Genomic DNA, 20,517 nt, shown 5'->3' with positions numbered 1-20,517 from the left:
AAATGTACGCATGTTACGTCAGACAGATGACATAGTAATGCTTTGAAAGCAATTTACTCGATACAACGTTTTCTAGGATACGTCTCAATTAACAAATATTGACATTAATTGCCTTGCCATTCTTAATTTCATTGAAAGAAAAGGGTAAAAAATTATTTAATGTTTCCAGCGGTCTTAATTTCTAACTGGATTTTACTGGATTGCAATTTTTTTAAAAACGCGTCGCTATTCAATTTTCTCGCGCGTACATGAGTACTTTGGATGTAATTGCGAGACAGATACAGCAATTTCGCAGATGGAGGGCTCGCAAGTTGCTGGTAAGAACGAGAATCACGACCCTTCTCGCAGACAACGTATTTAATCGCCAAATGCTTTCGTAATATCTTGAAACGCGCAGCTGGAAAATTTCAACAACGGGTCAAAAAGACCTCAACGATTCCAACAGAAGCGATCTTCCTAATATTTATCATTTTCTAGCGAATGATTAAAAACATACATAACCCTGAAGAATGTAATTCAATGACGTCAAATTAACAGTAGCTGTTTCGCGAAACAACTTCCATTTCAATAAAAATTATTAGAAATATTTCTGAATTTATCGAAGATAAAGATTCGAGTGCCCTTTAACTTTTACCTTACCGTACAGATCGATGGCACGAGATTGTCGAATTATTTGAATATTTATCGTCTAAAGTGGATCACGGAACAGAAAGAAAATCAGGGAGAAAGTTTCTCGAGCGTAAAATCACGGTTTCGCGGACTATTCGCACCCTCGTCTTCCCGAATATTTCTTCGACGTATTTGCACGTATCACCTCGGGACCAACTCTGAAACTTCTGCCCGTTGTTTCCTAAATTTCATAAATATTCATCGTCGCGTGTGTGTTCTGGCAAAAGTGGATTTTCAATACAGCGACACGTATACAATAAATTAATGCATGGAAATTCGAATAACGTTAGAAGAGACGTTCTCATTGTTAAACAAATAAATAGAAAATAAATAGACCGCTAAAATGGAAAAAAACCAAAGAGTCGATAGCGTTCTATTCGCGTATTAGCGGTTTTGTAGCCAAACTTCGAGCATATTCTCGATGCACGCATTGATTGCTAATTATTCACCGGTTAATTGCAGTTTATTTGTTAAAATTGGTACATACCACACGTCACTGAGTAATGTAATAGTTATAAGCTTAATCGTGCATTCAAACGTACGAAACAGAGTAGATTTATGAGCTTGTTGCAAATATGAAGCTATAGTAAGCTAATAATAATGAATATTATCGCATTATGGTTAGAATTTGTGATTCGATACGTTACGGGTGAAAATACGCGTTCAGGTATCAGGGATTTTTTCACGTGTCACGAGAATGACATCGTCATACATAGTAACCAACTGTGTTATCAAGGCTCTTTTCATATGAAAAATGGCAATTCAATCCCAGCGGCCATGATAGCGTAATCGATAGGGTGCTTGATTACTGTGAAACCATGGTTCGAGTTCCAACACGGATGGATTTCAAGCGCCAATTGCATTTTTTCCAGTGAATTTTCATTACCTTCGTCGAAAGCGTGTTGTAGACACAGAGCAATGTATGGCGCAATTTAAAAAATTGGAAAAGAAATTTCCAGTATGAAAACAACGGAAAAAGAAGAGATGACAATGAGTTCTGTGTAATTATACAAAATGAATTAAAAATAAAAAAAATTCACGGTCGAAATGGTTACTGGAAATGAATAATCCCACTTCCAAAAAGGGAAAAAAAACAAGAACAAAGAAGTGCAAATTACGGAGAAATAGGAAAAATAAACAAACAAAAAAAAAAAAGAAAAAATAGCGGAAATAAGGCGAGAGAGTGGGAGAGAGGCAAAGAGAAAAAAAACAGTCTTGATATTGCGTTGCCCCGAATTCTCTGGTGCGCACTACAATGTTGCCCATTGTTCTGTCCAGAAAATCGCTCGAAAAATCGAGATATTGTTCCTGGTCTCGCACAATGCCCCCCGGAGTGGAACGCGTTCCAACGAACCGCGCATTATCATCGACACGCGCGGCGAAATAAATTAACGAGCGACAAAGCGGCAGGGCCCGATAACCCGCGCACGAGTCGCTGAATATCGCTGCGGATCCGTTTAAAAAACAACGTCACGCCGTACGTTGCAGCAGACGGGACGGTGAATCATGAATTTTCGATCGGACAAAGGCACAGCCGACGATCGGCAATTATAAAATTGCCATCACTCGTTAGGAAATTGCTGCTGATAACGCGCGTTTGGTTATCGCTTCCGTTTCGTCGTTCTGCTCCACTTAATCGTACGGATTTTCCACTGTTTCTCAAGTTGTAACGTTGTAGAAATTTCCATACGATAGAATTCCTTTCTTATTATTACAATAACGACGGAAAGATTGAATACTCATCATTATGGGAAGTGTGTCTCACTTTTTCCATTTTACCGTTTCTTTAACCAAAGCATACAAACTAGACAAATATTCCACGTAACCTTGGGCGCTTCTTTTCTTATTTTAGCCTCAGAAATATTCTTCCCGCGCATTTCTAGCGCTTAAAATGCAGTCATTCGCCATAAACAATCACGCGAAACTTCCACTTCCCGCAATATATCGCACGAAATATCATTCTGCGTTTTCCAAAAACCTTTCTTTCTATGCACTTGGTGTTCCTGGATACACATGGAAAGGACCGTACATGCTAATGCATACTGCTCAGATATAACGTATATACCGTGACGACACGTGTATAGTCTGGCAAAAGGAAACAGAGGAGCTTTCGAGCTACCGAAACTTAGCGTGGACAATACCTGATACAGACCTTGAAAGGTTCACAATGAAAGCGTTCTCCTTTGACACATCCATCGTACAAACAGCTTCGTCATATTTTCAGACGACCTAAAAAACGATCGAGCGCGTACCACGTTTCCAACTGGACACGGTATACACGGCGTCCTACTCTCTTTCTTTTTCGCTGGTTGCTTCCATCTTCCGTTACAGGACAATGTCGTTCATCTCTCGGTGGTTGTTTCCAGGGCCCTTGTTGCACATCCGGCTGTACTCTGCGCAACGGCGATAAGTGCAGGGACGACAACGGTTGCAGGGACGCGAGCTTTTGCGACGGCCGTGGTCCCCAGTGCCCGCCATCCATCAACAAGCCCAACAAGACCATATGCAACGAGGAATTCGTCTGCTACATGGGGGTGAGTCTAGACGTTTCCGTCTGCTCTCTTGTTACGTGCCGCTCCTTTATCTTCTGGTGAATTTCTGTCCCTTTTCGGAACATCTTTATATATATGAGAGAGATAGAAAATATTCCTATTACAATACTCGTTACGTCATTTAGCGAGTGAAGCAAATCTCTGTGTGGCTCCCAATTGTCTAGTTCTGTCTACGAAGATATGAAGTTGCAGAAACAATTTTAATTTCATTATTTATGAGACTCTGATTATAACATAGAATATACGGAACTTTCATTGCTCACGGATCTAACCGAAATAATAATAACAACAACAATTTCAGCAAGTCTCTTTTTAGATTCATCTCATTCCTTCAAAAAGTGTCTTAACATTTACGAACACAGGGATATATAAATTGAAGTTTGCAGAGCATGAAAATCCACAATAACTTTGCCTGTCGCACTCTATTGGTGTTGAAACACGTCATGACGCTCAGCTTTATGATCGCAGATGATCAAGCAGCGCGAAACCCAGGCGAAAGCGAAGTGCCGCTATATCGCGAAATACGATCGTGTTTCGTCTAAATTATCCTCGCGACGAAAATGAGTCCGTTGCAGCGGACGATGGTGACCGAAATTACGCGGAAATTTACGATTTCCTAGCGCGAAACTAGCTGCTTGTCTAGTTACTTATTCATTGGAGACTGCTTGCCATTTTCTCGTTCGTAATAGGAACCAGAGGAAGGCTACATGGTACACACGATGCTAGAGTTACACAACAGATACTACCAAAAAGAAATCGAACCGTTTTTCGAGACTGATTAAAAATAACACGCGATAGCTTCGTGTAGATGACTTCCCTAAATTTGTATACATTGCCTCGAACTATCGTTACAATGTTCACAAAGCTCGATGAAACCATTCATATTGATGGGTTTAAACAAATCGTCTACGAAACCATTAAATGGTACCTGCTACCAGTGAAATTTTCTCTGTGACAAACAACCATATACAGATGACGTTAAAAAAGCCAGAATCGTGAAAAGGACCATGTAGACGTTCTTTGAAACACAATATCTTTGCACCGGTACTTTCCTTTGATAAGATTTGCATTGAAATTTCCATTAGTCGTCGACTTTGGGAGCGCGAGAAAATCCGTGGATCTTCGAAAACCGAAACCAGGAAAACTCTGCTCGCATGTAGGAAGCTTACGATTGGTTCTGTTTCTGGAAAAAGAGGGAAGAATCCACGAGGGAGTGATTTTGAAATGTACGCGTGGCATTTTCTTACGCGTAGCTTCCTCTTTCTCCACGAGCGCGCTTCGAGTCTCGAGGGTAGATTTAAGGCTCCGGCTGCCGTGCGCACGCACACCAGCAATGAAATACCCTTCAGCCCACGGTAGCACATTCATCTGTTAAGAAATCTTGAGACTCATCCCCCGCCCTTGTCGATCGGGTCGGAGTTAAACCGCGTGGAGAATACGAATTAGACTTCGAGTGAATTTTTCATTCTTCCTAATGAAATTAATTTCGGGAGAGAAGAACATCGGAGGGATTGAAATTATTCATCCATCGAAGGTATCGTTCGACGAATGAATATAAATCAAAGGTATCAGGAAATCTCGAAATTCATTTGAACATATGGAAGTTAAACTGCGTGGAGAATATAGATCAACTTGCAGGTGAATTTTTTTAACAAAATTACTTCTACTGTGAAGATGTCGAAATAGTTCGAAGTTATCGGAATTATTCATTGATAGCAATCCGTCTTATCTTTCTACATTCATTCGTCGAGACAAAGGTGTGAAGAAATCTCGAGAGTCAGCTAAGAATCAAAATTAAATCCAGTGGAGAACATAGATTATCTTGCAAGTTTTTCTAAGAATATTAAGTTCTGCACGTAGAATATCGAAATTATCAATTTTCTTGTGTCCACTCGTCGAAACAAAGCTATCGAAAAATCGTGAAATTTCCTCGATCGAATAGAAATTAAACTGAGTGGAGGATATAAATTAGCCCGCAAGTGAATTTTTCTAAGACAATTAATTTTATGGAGATACATATCGAAAAGATATGAAATGATCGAAATTATCCATGAATCAAAAGCCATTTTCTTCTTCGTACGAGGAAGCGAACAGTGGACAGCGGTGATAACGACGCAAGGTTATTTCCTCTAGTTGTAGGTTCGAGTAGAAACATTCGATTATAGTCAGCCAAGCGGAAAATGCGTTTCAGCCGCACACGTGCAACAGTTCGACGGTACGCATCGGCAGCTACGAATCGATACTCCCGAAATACAGGCTTTCTAATCTGCAAGTACAATAACGAGCGAGAGAGGCCGAGACGGGGGCGGCCGGCTGTCGATTGCAATTTGCTTTGCTGTTTCCGTGCCGCGCTGCCTCTCTCGCCATTGCTCGACAACGACCGTTCTTACCGTCACGCGACCATCTAAAAAAGACGCAACTTTACCTGCCGAAATAATTGACGGGAAGATGCAAAAAATATCTAAAATTCGACATGATTGAACAAAACGACACGAAAAGGTCGTGTTTTCAAATGAAACAAATAGAATCTAAGTATAAATTTATTTCATCCATTAAACATTACAATAAATACTATACATCGATTGTTTTATATGTTTTTACGTATTACGTGCGCTCTGTGGTATTGAAATTTCTAATTTCCTGTAAATTCATAAATGTCCGTAGTCTGCGTATCGTGAAATAATTACCACGCGACTACTACGATATAGTCAACACAATAACGAAAGATAAAGTTAAATTAAACAGTCTATGTATTGTTTCCTTCGCCGTACTATTTCTAGTTTCGAACTAGTCTCATCCCGGCTCGATGCATGTTAATCGATGAATTAATTAGTCTTTTATGCGGACCCACAGACACGTCAACATCAACTTGCGTAACCTATTTGTAATGTATGCTCCCACGCGACCTATCTATTTTTCATCGAGCGAAGGATTTTCTTTTGTTTTGTGCACTCTATTATCGTTGTATTTGTTATATTGCTCTCAAAGGACATAGCTCGTTTATTACACTAAATAAATAAATAAATACAACACGATAAAGCTAAGGCAAACGCGCAACATGGCGAACCACTGTATCGATCACACGCAATCTATTCGAACTCAGCGATCATAACTTGGAAAATTACTTACACGATAGTCCGTTTTGCGGTATAAACCGTCTTCAACGAGCCAAACAACGAAGAAAGGATAAGACGCCGCGCATCGTGTAGATGCGATTCGGAAGAGAACAACGTTCGAGTCGCGAGCTTATCTATCTTCGGTGACCCTGCTGGAAATTACCTCGTATTTAGAGGTTTATGCACGTAGGCTGACACTTTATCGGGCTCTTGCATTGCTTACAGGAATGCACCGGCAGCATTTGCCTGGCTTATGGCTTGGAATCCTGTCAGTGCATCGCAGGGCCCGTGGATCCCCCGACCAAAAGCTGCGAACTCTGTTGTAAATTGCCAGGAGAGGATCAACCGTGCCTGTGAGAGACGATCGTTGTACAATACGCGGTTTTACGCGAATGTTCGTGTCACTCGTTTCACTTCGCTTTAGGGGAAACTACTTTCACCCTCAAAATAATTACCTCCTCTGTGTCTAGAGAATTCCAACTAAAGAGATTTGACCTTGTGATAACTATATTCGATTTTCAGTTCCATTTTGGTACTGTTGGTCGGAGTTGAGCTTTTCCAATACGAAACCTGTGACGATGAACATTCGCGAGAATTTAACTATGTATATACAATACATACAGTGACTACAAGAAGTATTTGCACATATCCTTAGTTTCTAATGGAGAATTCTTTTGCTAGATTCTACTTTATTCTGTTCTGTCTCTAGGTTCTATTTCATTTTCGTGGTAGGAAATTTTTACGGGCATGTAGAAATATTATTCAGTGATTCGAAATTGAATAAACTTGGACTCAAGAAATTGACATGTAAATACAATAAGAAATTCAACGGTATGCAAATACTTTGAAATAAAGATTCACACTCCTTCCAACAAGTAAAAATCTGCCTGTGACCGAAAATCCTTCCTACATATCCTTTTCTTCGTTATCTTTTTACACGACGAAAGCTTAGTCGGAAAAAGAGAAACGAGTCGTTAACTAAACATCAAAACGACCAAGCAAACCAGACGTCATTGCAGGTGCATCTCTTTACAGATCATCGTTCGCATGGAATTCAGCGCCTTACGATATTCCTGATATGCTGTCGAAGCCAGGCACACCGTGCAACGATTACAATGGCTATTGCGACGTCTTCCAAAGATGTCGAGAGGTAATACACCGCTCAGACTTTTCCACAACCCTTCGACGTATTTCAAATCAAAAAATCTCGCGTGTCAATCGAACAAGAATATTCTCTCTACATCTCACTGATTACTTTTCTAATCATAGAAATTCTATTGTAGGTGGATCCAAGCGGACCACTGGCAACTCTACGAAGACTTTTGTCGGACGCTACTCTAGCGAGTTTTCAACGCTGGATGATCAATCGCTGGTACATCGTTGCAGTAACCGTTGTTGTCTCGCTGTTAATCGTGGTAAGTTTCGATTCGTCTATCTTTCGTCTAGTTTTATTTTTTTATTCGAACAGAAGTATCGTGCTTATTTTTACCATTTCTAAGACAACGTGATAATTTTCTAATCTGTGAATCTTCCAATCTGAAGATTTCATATTGATTGTAACACTTTTGAAATTGACAAGGGCAAGGTAATTTATATAAAAAATGCTGTATTATTACGCTACGATTAATTTTTTCTTTTTTTCTTTCTATTATCGAAAGTTATTCGGAACAGATCGCATCATATACGCGTCAGAAATTTGAAAAAGGATTATCCAAAAGTCCAAACAATTCGCAAATTTTCGAGTCCTATTAATTTTAACGCCTTTGCTATTCTCATTATTTTTTCGAATTCGAGAATATTGCAGTTTGCGATAAAATATATTCTCGTGTTCACAGTCGAAACAAATTGATCTCGAAAGCGTGTGGATAATGCAGTTGCGTATCCGGGGCAAAAAATATCGTCGACGTATCGAATACCCACGCGAAGCCAATTACCTGTCTTGTCAATTAAAATTTGTACATACGCATAAAAAACACCAGGAACAGTTGCGCGATCTCGTTCTCCTGGAAAATATATACACATGTTGCGAACATCACGCGGCGAAAAACGATTCAATTACACCGATGTTTTCGTTCTGTTTGCCCGTAAAAGCACAAGAACGTTTTTGTAACGTTTAATACGATCGAACAATGAGTCAGTTCGTTTTATTCCGTTTAATTTCGACCCGAGCGCGTGAGTGTTTATGATTAAAAACGAAAAATGTACGGTAAACATCAAAATTTACTGAAATAAATTACCAGCTTCGATATATTTAATTAACAGTCTACCCTTTCCCTTTGCAGTTTACCCTTCCCATACATCTTTTCGAAATATTTCAATCGAAGATTGCCGGAGAAAAGAAGCACGATTCCTTCGATTATTTATCCGAACTGTATCGACATTAGGAAATTAGGAAAAAAAATATAGAGGGAAATAAATGCAAGAGGTGGAATATTCTCGCGATCGCGTTATAAAATGGCGATTAAGCGGAGGAAGGTGTCGACCGAGATATATTGTAAATTCAATTGCACGCAAGTTGGCCAACTTCCGAGCTGCGACGGCCGCGAAAGCAGCCGGAAATTCATCCGGAGATAGGTTTAAAGTAGCGACGGTAACGCGACGCCGCCACGAATTATATTATAAACCATATCCCGTGGGATCTTGCCGGCGGATAATGCAACCGCAAACTTTTTCCGCCCCAACGTCGTCCTAACGAACATACTCTTTCCCCTTTCTCTTTTTTTCCTGACGCGAATTTGTTCGTCAAGTTTCATTATCATTTAAATCCGTCCTAGCAAACAAATTATTCTGCATCGGGTTCTTTAATCCAATTAAATCGTAACGATCAGCATTTCTTTAAATATAAAACCGCATTGTGTGTTTCATGCCGCAGGCGCTCGTAACGTATTCCCTGAGCAAACGACGCAACAGCCGCGTGAAAATTCTGGCAAGCACAAGGGATCAGCTACACGCGGTTTCCGAAGGGACGAACGCGAGCGACGAGCCGACAAGGGAGCGTTCGTCCGTGCGGAAGGTACAATCTATGGACATTTCGTGGCTGAAAAGGAGGATCGTCGAAACGATGAAGAGCATCGCGTCCCCGAGAAGGAAGAAGGACGCGTCCTCAGAGGCGGGCACGTTCCTCGCGCGGATTTCTCGACTGTTGGCCAGAGATTCGGCCGTTCGTAACTCCGAGGAGAAATCTTCGAACGAAGCGGAACAGTTGTGTAGAAGCAACGTGGATAAAACGAAGGAAGAAAGCAAGAAAAACGGAAGCAAACAAAAAGATGAGAATGAAAGATTCATGGTGGTAGTTTCGCCAGAGAAGGAGACCGACGTCTGGAGACGAGTCTGTCTGTTGTTCGTCGGAAGTCGCCGTAATCGTGCAAGTTGCTCTCCAACACGAAGAAAATCGAATAGTGGCGAATCGACGCGTGCACAACCTTGGAGAAAAACGGTTCAAGTCGAGAAACTGTGCACCGGTTCCAAGGTGATCGTGAGTTCTTGTAGAAGAGGAGACAGGTATCAAACGGAGCCTCTGGTGGCTCCTGATACTCCGGACACTCCTGGCGAGACTTCAGAGACGAGAAGTCAGACGTCGGATTTGACTGTGTTGCTCTCTGACAGTTAGTTTCGAAGGAGGAAGTATCGTGAATTCTTACCTGAGAATCTGAGTGTTTATTTTCGTCTGGAACGCTCATCCGCGAGTATTTTCGTCTGTGGCAAACATTTATTTCGATTTTACAGTTGATTCTGCTACTCCAACAATCTTCGTGTTTTAAGTTTCCACTTTGGTTTCTCTGACGCACTGAAGCAACTCCTGTGTAGTTTCCGAAATTGCGAACTGAAGGGTTGAGAACTGTAAGAAGATACTTCTACAATAATTCTACAAGAAATCAAAAATGTTGATGAGAAATAGATTTGAGAAACGACGTATCTTTTTAAGTGTAAATATTGTACAGAATCTTATACCGCTATCGTCGTAGACTACTTTTTAGAGTAAGGCCCACAAGGTTTGCGGAATCGAATGGATTGTTGTAATTCATTTTAGTCAGAGAGCTCTTCACCTAGAAGCGGACCAAACGTAGATGGAAGATCGTCCAGCGCTGAACTTCGTAGACTCGTGTATATAAAAACAGAACGATTGTTACTGTATAATAAATCGTGCGTCACCGTTCATTATTAACCCGTAATTAACTCATCTGTGTTCCCATCATTCGTCGATTATGGATATTTCGTTAGCTTACGGCATCCCTCGTTTCTTTCTCGAAACTCAATTTATCATTCAAAAGCCAAGTTGATCAGATCTACTTCTTATAAGTTTTTTAGTTTGTTTATTCATTTACGCGATTAACGTTCAATTTTCAAAAGACAAGCAATGCGCTTCTATAAATTCCATTATTGCAATGAAATTGCATACATAATTACAAATTTCAATGCAAATTTTGAAAGTACTGCGTTTGGAGTCTCATTACGCAAATTCATTTCTTTATGAATATGATTAAAGAAGTGAAACGAAATTAAAGATTCGTTTTATCCACTAAATATTACAATGAATATTATATTTTGAATATTTTACATACCTGTATTTTTGTTCTACTCGTTACTTTACTCGACTTTTCAACTTATGAAGGTGGTTACTATGGCTTCTGAGTGACACGTGTGTCAGACATGCTTGACCTTTACTACTTGAATCTATTTCTGTTGAATAATACATCGAACGTACACTAAATCTAAGTATGTATCTATTTATTATACGATAATATCGCTTACTAAGAGGTTATAATTTGTTCGATAAGAACTTCAATGTTAAATATTTGACAAATTTCTCCAAGGATTTCGTATCGCCATAGCCAATTATTTTGAGCATATTATTATAACGTCTCTGTATGTTTAAACGAACGTTTCCTTATTATAGCTGACGTTAATTAAAATAATAATACAAAAGTTGATTATAATTCTTACTGTACCTCCGCTTGAAAGAAATGTAACATACCTAAATATGTAATAAAAAAAGAGAGTGAACGTTTGGAAAAACTTTCGTGTGAATTAGTTAAAATAAAAATACGTTCGACTTTACCAACAAACTGTAAACATGAATTCAAACGTTATCGACGTGTGATTGTTCTATTAAACTTCCCATCTGCTGGTAACTTTTTAGAGTATCAACATTTTTGCAAGAAATTCCTTGCCTAGCGATTAAATACTCAAAATGAAATATAAAAAAGTGGCAGTGAGTTAGAAGAAAAGTCTGAGAATAATTTAGATAATTTATTAATATTCTAAACGCGATTATGTCAAAGTATAATGTTTATAAAATATCAAAATCAAAATTGTAGTCGATATTATTGTAAAAATCGTCTATGTAAAGCTTGAAATATGATAATTTTATATGTAAAACTATATCTGTGAAAGCAAAATGGAATAATAGCAAAGTTATCGACTGAAATTTACCGAGCGTAGTTTCGTTTCCATATCGAAGAAGTCGACCTAACCTCGGCGGGTATAACATAAACTGAGAATTGAAACGAAGCGTGCCACGTATTAAAGTGGCTTAGCAATTTAGAAACGACAAATATGAATTTCTCCAATTTTCTTTCAATAATTTACAACTCTTACATTACCTTTATCTATCTCCCAATATCTTCCATTTTCAAACAGGTTGAAGAAGAGATTCCAAACAACCATTCGAATATCATTTTTTTATTAACGTTTTATCAGTTACAATTTTGATTACATACATATAATGTAGATTCTTCTTTAAACACATGTCGCTATAATACAAATGACGAGGATAAAAATTTGGAGTGCGTAAAAATGTAATTAGATGACGATTTTTTTTCTTTTTGTTTCTTTCTTTCATTCTTGTTTTCTCCCTTATTATCCCATTGGTCATGGCGATGGGCCAACTTTGAATGTATATTAATATAATATACCGAGCTGGCCCATGTCCACTAAGGGTTAAAGTTTAATTATTTTTTACGGTCACATCTTTTTTTTTTAAATCATTCCTAATTCGCTACTTTGTTTCACTTTTTTTTTCTTTCCTTTATACAGTATAATCGGTGCACATCCGTCGCGCAAGACTGGTCCAGTAATTAGCGATTGACCGATGCGCTGATCAAGTGAAAATCTCGAATATTGTTTACACCGACCACACAGGCACGGATTAGCGCCAAATTCAGAGGACAGGATATTTACAGATGAACAAACGGCTTGCCCAGGCGTTCGTCCACTCGCTTCGTGGACGTTCTACTTTATATACACGTTCGGTGCACCTTCTTTTTCGTCTCTTCTTTTAACATTCTTTCACCATTCCTCGCATCGTTCACCCCTCGAGCCTCGATCAATAAATACCTATCGATATATCGATTCTCCGGAGAAATAAAAATTTGCAAAAATAAAACAGACTTAAAGCAACGAATTATCCTACTTTCACCCCTAACTCCAAACGTTGCTTTGTAGAACAAGATACGGAACAAGACACAAGGAGTTCGAGTACCATTCGAATTGCCACTAGTGGCGAGAATCAAATATGAAAATCGAGCGTCGTGTCGGTTCAAACATTCGAGGAACTAATGAGAAGAAGAACGCGTAGAGGTTCGTGAGTTTAAAAAGCAATAGGAACGGAGAAGCTCGACTTGTCTTCCGAGAGTATTGGAAGGGAAACAAGAGGCTGGTCCTTTGAACTTGGAACAAAGATAAGACTCAATTTGTATACGAGAATAGTAGTAGTATCTTTCTCTTCGTCTGCTTTCTTATTTATATGTCGATTGTTTTTAAATAATTATGTACTTGTTACGTATCTACCAAACTACGAAAGTAGAGAATAATTGCAAAAGAGTACGAAGCGAGTTTATTTGTAACATTTAAATAATTGTCTATATCTTATCTCTTGATTCAATGCAACAAAAATTGCACAGTATAATAACACTCTATTAAAAACAATTCGTGATATGAAAACACTGTTTCTGGTAAAACACAGCAAATGTAACGAACTACAAAATTTTATGTGAATTTATAAAACATTGATCGTTTAGTGTTGAAACAATCGATGACTAAAGTATAAAAGCTGTACGAGCAAATTGAAAGTTTAAGACGTAGTGAAGAATTTTTAAAATATTTAAATACAACGAAATTGATGGTATCGTCTATTTTTTCGTGAGTCTGTAAAAATTTTTACGAAAAATTGCGAATTTCTCCATAATTAAGCAGATCTGCAAAGTGGAAATAGGATTTAGAGAAGCAGACACTAATCAGCTAAGAGCGTGTTCAATCTCGTCGATTACCTCTCCGTTTCCCAGCTCGAATTTCAGAAGATTCGCGAAAGGAAGAAGGATTTTACCGTCTGCAGTTCGGCTGCTCAGTCCAAAGGCCGCAAATAACGCTTTCGAGTAATTTTTGTTCCTATCCCTGAGCCAAAATCTACTTGGGACCTTTCTGACTCAGGACCGATGTCTTGCTTTTATTATCTTCCGTGTAGGTGTTGCAGTTGCCGTGGACGGAAAGGAACGATCCTTTTTTCTGTCGAGAAATCGTCTTCTCTTTCGGGTAATTAACAACACGAATGATAATAGTCGACGTCGTGAGTCCTGGTTCACACGAACTCTTTACAGGCTAAGGAATCTTCCGCGAATCTGAAGACATCACGAAGTGTTGCGTTTCAATGACAGGATGTGATTTCAACTCGAGAAACGAGAGAATAGATTGAAACATCTATTTGGATGTTTCATTCATAGGAGCTCTGTCGATAAGTGTCTTCGTAAGATGAATTATAACGAAACAACGTAATTAAAACTACGAAAGAATACATAGTAGACATTTTCTCTTTTTTTTTTTTTTTTTTTGGTAATAGAAACGAAACAAAGAAAATTAGTTGTGAAAAATTTTGCATTGAGAAAGGCAGAAGAATCGATCAACGAGAAACATCCTATTTTTTATGAATTAGTGCGAGATCCGCATTCAAAGAATTTTACTTTCGTCGGATCGTTAAAAGCTAATAATCGACGGTAATCGTCTCATCGTGTCCTGTCCCATCTTTTTACGCAACGTTTGAAACTAATTTGCATGATTTCGATACTCGGTCAAACGAACTAGGTTGCCAAGAGATGGCGAAGATCTTGGTTGGATCCCTGACTCGCGACGAATATTATTTTACAAAAGGAAAGGAAGGTACAACGGACTAAAAGCGCAATCGTCTCGATCCTCGCCACGTCCTGGCTTTACGTTTGTACATTGTAAACGAAGCATCGCCAAGATTCGCAGAACGCGAGCAACAAATTGGCGAGAAGCTAAAGTACGACAACGGACGATTCAATGAAACAGTACACACGTACGTAAAATCCGAATTCGTTTACTAGCAGAAAAATTTACAAAGTTAAAGAATGTACAGGGTTCGCGTGTAATGGTCGCGGTATGAAAGCGAGAGAAACTCGACAGAAGAAAATGGTTTTCGTTGGAAAGTTGGTCGATGCTCTTCTCGTTGGCAAAGCATTCGGTCCTTCACGAACCTCGCCAGTGCGAGAACGCTTCCTCGCTTGGACCTTTTGATTTTTCTTTTTCTCTCTCCCTTTCTTTTGTTTTTTTTTCTGTTTTCTTTATTCATACAATCCGACAGAGTGTGACGACGAGGCTAAATATCTGATCGGACTGCGTTCACAACCTCGGGCTATTACTCTCCGGCTCAGTGTGTGCTTTGCAAACAATTAAAATTTGTTTCTTTATTATTTTTCATCTGCCTATTACGTTATATCCCTCGGTTCTTGTCTGTGTTTTCCATCATTTCGTTTTCTGTTTCTGCCGCTTTTTTTATTTTTATTTTAAATTCAATTCACGTTATTAGGGTATAATAATTAATTAATTAATTAATTAATTAATTATAATAGTGTCATTATAATTCGTAATAATATACAACATTTTTCAATAGATCATTTATCCTAAAACCCACCGCATGCTCGTGTCGAAATAATCGGTTGCATTTAATCCTGCTCTCTCTCTCTCTCTTTCTCTCTCTTTCTCTCTCTCTCTCTCCCTCAAATCTATTCTTTCACACTTAACGCGCGCAGGTCTCATTCTTCCTATCGGTCTTCCAAGCAGTCACATTCACTCTTTGATTCGCACACATCAATTTTCCCTCCTAATAATTTCACTTGCCTGTATTAGAGAAGGCATTAGATCAGGCATACTGAACTGTCTGATTAAGAAACGCACACCGTTTTCGTTCTCCTCTGATCGTTTTCTATCTTTCCGTCTTTTTCTGTTTCTTCGCACACTTTCACGCCGTGGGACAGTACTGGCTTCACGCGTAACTTACCTATCTAATTCAATGATTCGTAGTCGTAAGTGTGTGATCTCTGAACGTGTGTGTACGTGTGTATGGTATGCGCGTGCCTAGCTGTTTCGTTTCTCGCTCGGTCCACTCTCGCTTCTCTTCTCAACCGGCTATTTTCTTCTCTACCTCAAAGCCTTGCTTCATTCGAACGTTCTCTAGCGTATCGCACAGCCGAGTGACCAAAAGAGCAAAATATCTATATTCGCGATACAACCGCGACGCGAACGGCTCGTGTTCTGGCAGAGGTGAAAGTTTCGCGAGATATGGCCGCCGCGCCGTTTTCTCCTCCATTCCAAACAAACGGAACAGAATAGGAGAACGACAGTATGGGCGCAACGTGTTCTGTGTCGTTCTCCGGTGTATAGTGTGATCATGTATATCGTGCATGACGCGTGTTTACGATGACTTTGTACATATTTCGGAAAAGTTTCGCTAACGTCCGCCATCGGACCGCTGTTGCGGCAACCGGCGACGCGTGTATCTCAAGTGGAACCACCCGAAAGCGCAGAGTTCATGGACGTGATGAAACGCCGACGTTCGTGCCCTTTCCCCAATCCCTATTGCCTTCGTCGATCTTTCGCTTTTTTTTTCGAAGCATCCGCCGACAAGTAAACCGTCGATATGGATCATAGACGAAGCTCAACGTACCACAATTAAGTTTCACATGAATCAATCATCGTAAAACTCATCGTGACACGGCCGCGTTACATTCTTCAACCATCTCGCTGGCTAACAAAGCCGTACAGTATAGTGAAATACCGATAAACGCATCAACAATGGCTCGAATTCGTTTACATTTGCTTTGCACAGCAAATGTAATTCGAAAAATTTGATTCTACGTTCACAATTTGCATCGCCATATTTATGAATTCCTTGTTTCGACACCGAATTCATAAGTCGGATAATAGATTCGCATCATCTGTCCATCGATCACGCCTCGTTCGACGCTCGAATAATCTTCAAATCCAAAACTGATGAACCAGGAGAGATCTATGGAGAAGATCGAAGCGAATGATTTCAAGAGAAAACGTGCCACATTTCTCATGATGAACGAAGAGAGAACAAAAAAAGAAAACAAAAAAAAAAAAAGAATAAAAAGAAAACGATTGTTGCGAACGATAATAGACGCAAAGTGTTTGATGTGTTATCAGATCGAGATATAAAATCGAATCGTAATCGCAAGCAAAGCTCGTACCAACGTCATGTCTTCGTGGTGACACCGGTTGAGTAGAAAGAAAGAAACTTAATAAATAGCTACGAATCTCGAAAAACTAGATTAACGTTTCTTTCTTACAAGTAAACGTATCGTACGCTAAGCGACGACTATAATTCATCACGCGAACAACTTCGAATCTTTCTTTAGGTACACTAATTCTCATCTGTAAATTTCCATGGTTGAACGCAACGACAAATAGTTTGGGATAGAATAAGAAAACTGTGTGTGAATGTCCGTGGTCTGTTTACTAAAAGCAGAGGGGGGAGGAAGGGGGGCGAAAAGGAGGGGGGAAAAAGAACAGAACGTGGACGTTTTAATTCGGAAACGCGTTCGACCACGATTACTATTCGAAAAAGTTGAATATATGGTGACGAGGATTCGAGTAGAAACGCCTGTGAAATCGTCGATATAATGCCCTGTTATGATTGGCTCGAGCTTAACAGCGAAAGAAGAGAACACAACGAATCACGACGAGTAATACAAAAATAGGAACAAACGTATAAGCATATAATGAGGAACATATATCATGTACAAACGTAACGCGCAAGGAACTTTATGCTAGAATGATTCATAGTGTACGCAATCGTACCGTGTATATAGAGGTTTCGCTCCTTCTATTTCTTCGTCTTTTTATTTCTTTTTTTTTTTTTATTTTTGTCTCTTTTACTTTGCCGCCCATTTTCAAAGATGTATATACGCGTATCTCGTTGTCGTGAAAGAGAAAACGGAAGAAAAATCATTGTATCGTGATTAAGTAACGATTGTCACGCGGCTAGCGCAACAAAATAAGCACATGCACACCGTGGAAATGTTACTGACGACTCATAAAAAATATTATATCCCGTAAAGGTCACACAATGATTGGACGTGGGTACGCGCTGTGCTGTGTGTATCGTACGATAAACCGATAAATTATCATAAATGACGTCAAACAGCGAGAAAGTACGTTCGAATAGCAACGAGAACCGATTTTCGGTGCAGCCCTCAGAGGTTCTAAAATTACTCTAATCCCTGTTACTTCCTTAATAGACGGGCGTCTACGTCGATCTCGATCGTTCGAACGTCCGCAGTGGAAATCGCACACCGGCCATTTTCCATTCGTGTTTATCATTTGACGAGCGCGAAAACGCTTTCCGTTTCCTTCCTTTCTTCCTCGTCCTCGGTGTCAGAGCAAGCAACAATAAAAGGATAAAACGTTCGAAAGATTGCAACACAGGGACAATCAGGGCCTGTGCGTTGGCGTTCGATCGGGCTCCGCGCTTAAGAATCTTTCGAATCTAAGTGGTAATCCGGTTTCTTACACACCCACATCCTCTCATCCTCCAATTCGATATATCACACCACGCTCTCTCCTATCTCGCATACGCTTGCACAATACGTACTTACGATATATCTCTTACAATATTTTATATTCATTTATTTTATTAATTATATCAATACTGTTGACGGATAGAGATTCATTCACAGCTCGCACCACAGCAAACGATCGTCTCTGCCGTGCGCGGCGTATCGTTCTCGTTCAACTTAATCGTTTCCTTTTATTCCCCATATCGTATCTTCTTCTTCTGCCACTTCCTTTATAACGATTTCACTGAAAGTCAATCATCCTCCTATTTTTATTTTTTTCATTAATATATTTTGTTTCTTTTGACATAATGTCTTATCACACGCTACACGGCCCGTATTTAATCTCGAGAGATTAACTTTTCTCGCAACGGTGTCTCGGACCGTTCAGACAGCAAAACGCGAGGTGGAACACGCTCGACTACCGAAGATCGTTTATTTCCTCAGCAGCTTCACGAATTCGGAGACACCGTACATCTCCCCTTCTCCATTCGAGGCTCAACCAATGGAAACATACTTACGTATATGTATACTTCTCCATGTACATGTGTGTGTGTATGAGCGCGAGCGCGCGTGTGTACGCACGCTTGCGTATGTGTATCTATGTATCTGTAGACGTGGAAACCTCGAACGGAATTGTGCGTCCATTCTCAGCCTCGAATATAACAGCGCGATTCTCGACGATCACGGTCACAGCACAAGGAAAGATCGTCGTTGAGAAGCTTGTAACGGTTCGAAGCAAACGCGAGCGCACCACTTCTCTCTATCGGTAACGGAGTTCTTCGTGTCTCACGATCGCTTCAGACCGCTTGCAAAGCCACGAATTATCATCTTATCCTCTACCGACGACAACGATGGCGACGCTGATGACAACAACGACGATGATCGCGATCACTTGGGAACACGCTGATTGAAAAAGTATTCGATTTGTTGCAAACAGAAGATCTGTTGCATCAGCTGTTGCAGCGAGTCTTGGCCCTGTAGTTGAGCTTGCTGCGGCTGCTGTAACGACTGCGTCAAACCTCCACCAGTAGGCTGAGCAGCCGGCGGCAGCATCGTGCCCGAACCCGACTGCTCGGCCAACAATTGTCGCTGAAGCTGTTGCGCCTGGTAATGAGCCACCGCGACCAGCTCTGGGGATTCCATCCCCATGGAGGCTGCAGCGGCGGCCACCGCGGCGTGGCTTAGTTGCACCTGCTGCTCCGTATGATGCCCGGACAGCCCAGCCTGATGACAGGCCAGCGGATGTACGCCAACGTGCGACAGCCTGCTGGCCGAACAGCCAGACGAGGCCAAGTAGGCGCCGGGGAGGTTAGGGTTCTCGCCCCGCTAGGGAGCCATGTTCTTGGGCCTGCGCCCCCGTCGCCCCCTGGTGGGGGGGCGCGGGGACTCCTGGCCTCACTGGCTCACCGCGGGGCTTTTCTTGTCTTGTTGCTGTTGATTGGCGTCCTGCGTTCCCTGTACACCTGCTGCTCCTCCGCCTTGTCCGCCTTGAACTCCCTGTAACCCCCGTTGCACGTCACGCTTCGACATTGGAATCTTCGTTCTTGTTCGAGCGCCTCGCAAACGTGTTTGGAAAGGGTGACATTTACCTGACTACCGGGTCCTCCTTGTGGCGGTCCAGGACCGCGATCCGGAGGCCAAGAATTACCCGGGGTCGGTTCCGAATGGAATTGATGAGGATGCGGAGGTGGTCCACCCGGCGTGTCGTGACTATGAGGGTCCAAACTGTTCGTAGCGTCGTACTGCGTGTTCTCCAACCTCGTGATTACTCGTTCGTCCTCCTCGCCAAAGTCCCCTCCCATCAGCGACGGTTCACCCACAACCATCACGTCCTGGATCGACAGGGGAGTACAGAGAAAAACGTTAAACGACAGAGTCACTCGTTAGAAGAGGAGGCAGACAGCCTTACCGATTACGTATCGTAAACGGCGATTTTGTTCTATAGCGTTTTGTTAGAACAAATAGTCCTGAATCGTTTGAAAAGCGGAGACACAGCCTTCGATAAAGGACGCTTCGGCTGCAGCCCGTTTTACGATAAAGCTAACGACTCTCGTAGTACGCTCACCTGTGACGCCAGAGAAAAATTAGGTCCCGGCGATCTCTTTTTGCTGGGCGCAGGCGGCGCGTTATTTCCTGGCCCCGGCGTGCTACCCTTTCGCTTTCTCCGTTTACTGGCCGGCCTCTGCGATTCTGAAAGAACAGATTCTCGATAAACTCGTGCCTCGACCGGTCGAAGAGGACGCTAGCCATGTAGCAGCGCGCTAAGAAACTTCAGACCGCTACCCAGCTTTGGACCTTTCTCCAAAT

The 20,517-nt window shown here is 40.9% G+C and overlaps 2 protein-coding genes across 7 annotated transcripts in view; one reads left to right on the top strand and one right to left on the bottom strand.

The window, feature by feature from the left end:
• LOC117164369 (disintegrin and metalloproteinase domain-containing protein 10) overlaps positions 1-11,341 on the top strand; it is a 159,956-nt gene extending 148,615 nt beyond the window's left edge. For both annotated transcript variants that reach the window (XM_076623966.1, XM_033347370.2), the window contains 5 exons: positions 3,036-3,203; positions 6,563-6,690; positions 7,373-7,487; positions 7,621-7,752; positions 9,210-11,341. In XM_076623966.1, the coding sequence (XP_076480081.1) occupies positions 3,036-3,203; positions 6,563-6,690; positions 7,373-7,487; positions 7,621-7,752; positions 9,210-9,947 (1,281 nt within the window). In that variant the 3' untranslated portion in view covers positions 9,948-11,341. The remainder of the gene's footprint in view (positions 1-3,035; positions 3,204-6,562; positions 6,691-7,372; positions 7,488-7,620; positions 7,753-9,209) is intronic.
• Positions 11,342-12,283: 942 nt separating this feature from the next.
• Positions 12,284-20,517, bottom strand: part of Chi (LIM domain-binding protein 2 Chi) — a 137,891-nt gene continuing 129,657 nt past the window's right edge. For 4 of the 5 annotated variants that reach the window (XM_076623968.1, XM_076623967.1, XM_033347388.2 and 1 more), the window contains 3 exons: positions 20,276-20,400; positions 19,800-20,042; positions 19,393-19,707 (listed from right to left, as the gene is read on the bottom strand). In XM_076623968.1, coding sequence (XP_076480083.1) covers positions 19,606-19,707; positions 19,800-20,042; positions 20,276-20,400 — 470 coding nt within the window. In that variant the 3' untranslated portion in view covers positions 19,393-19,605. Of the gene's footprint in view, positions 19,708-19,799; positions 20,043-20,275; positions 20,401-20,517 lie in introns of all 5 variants that reach the window. The other variant, XM_033347434.2, reaches the window with a different exon arrangement.

Source organism: Bombus vancouverensis, chromosome 13, assembly GCF_051014615.1.
Source record: "Bombus vancouverensis nearcticus chromosome 13, iyBomVanc1_principal, whole genome shotgun sequence".
Taxonomy (NCBI): Eukaryota; Metazoa; Arthropoda; class Insecta; order Hymenoptera; family Apidae; genus Bombus; species Bombus vancouverensis.
The sequence above is the reverse complement of the archived record's forward strand: the minus strand, read 5'-3'. Positions and strand labels throughout refer to the sequence as shown.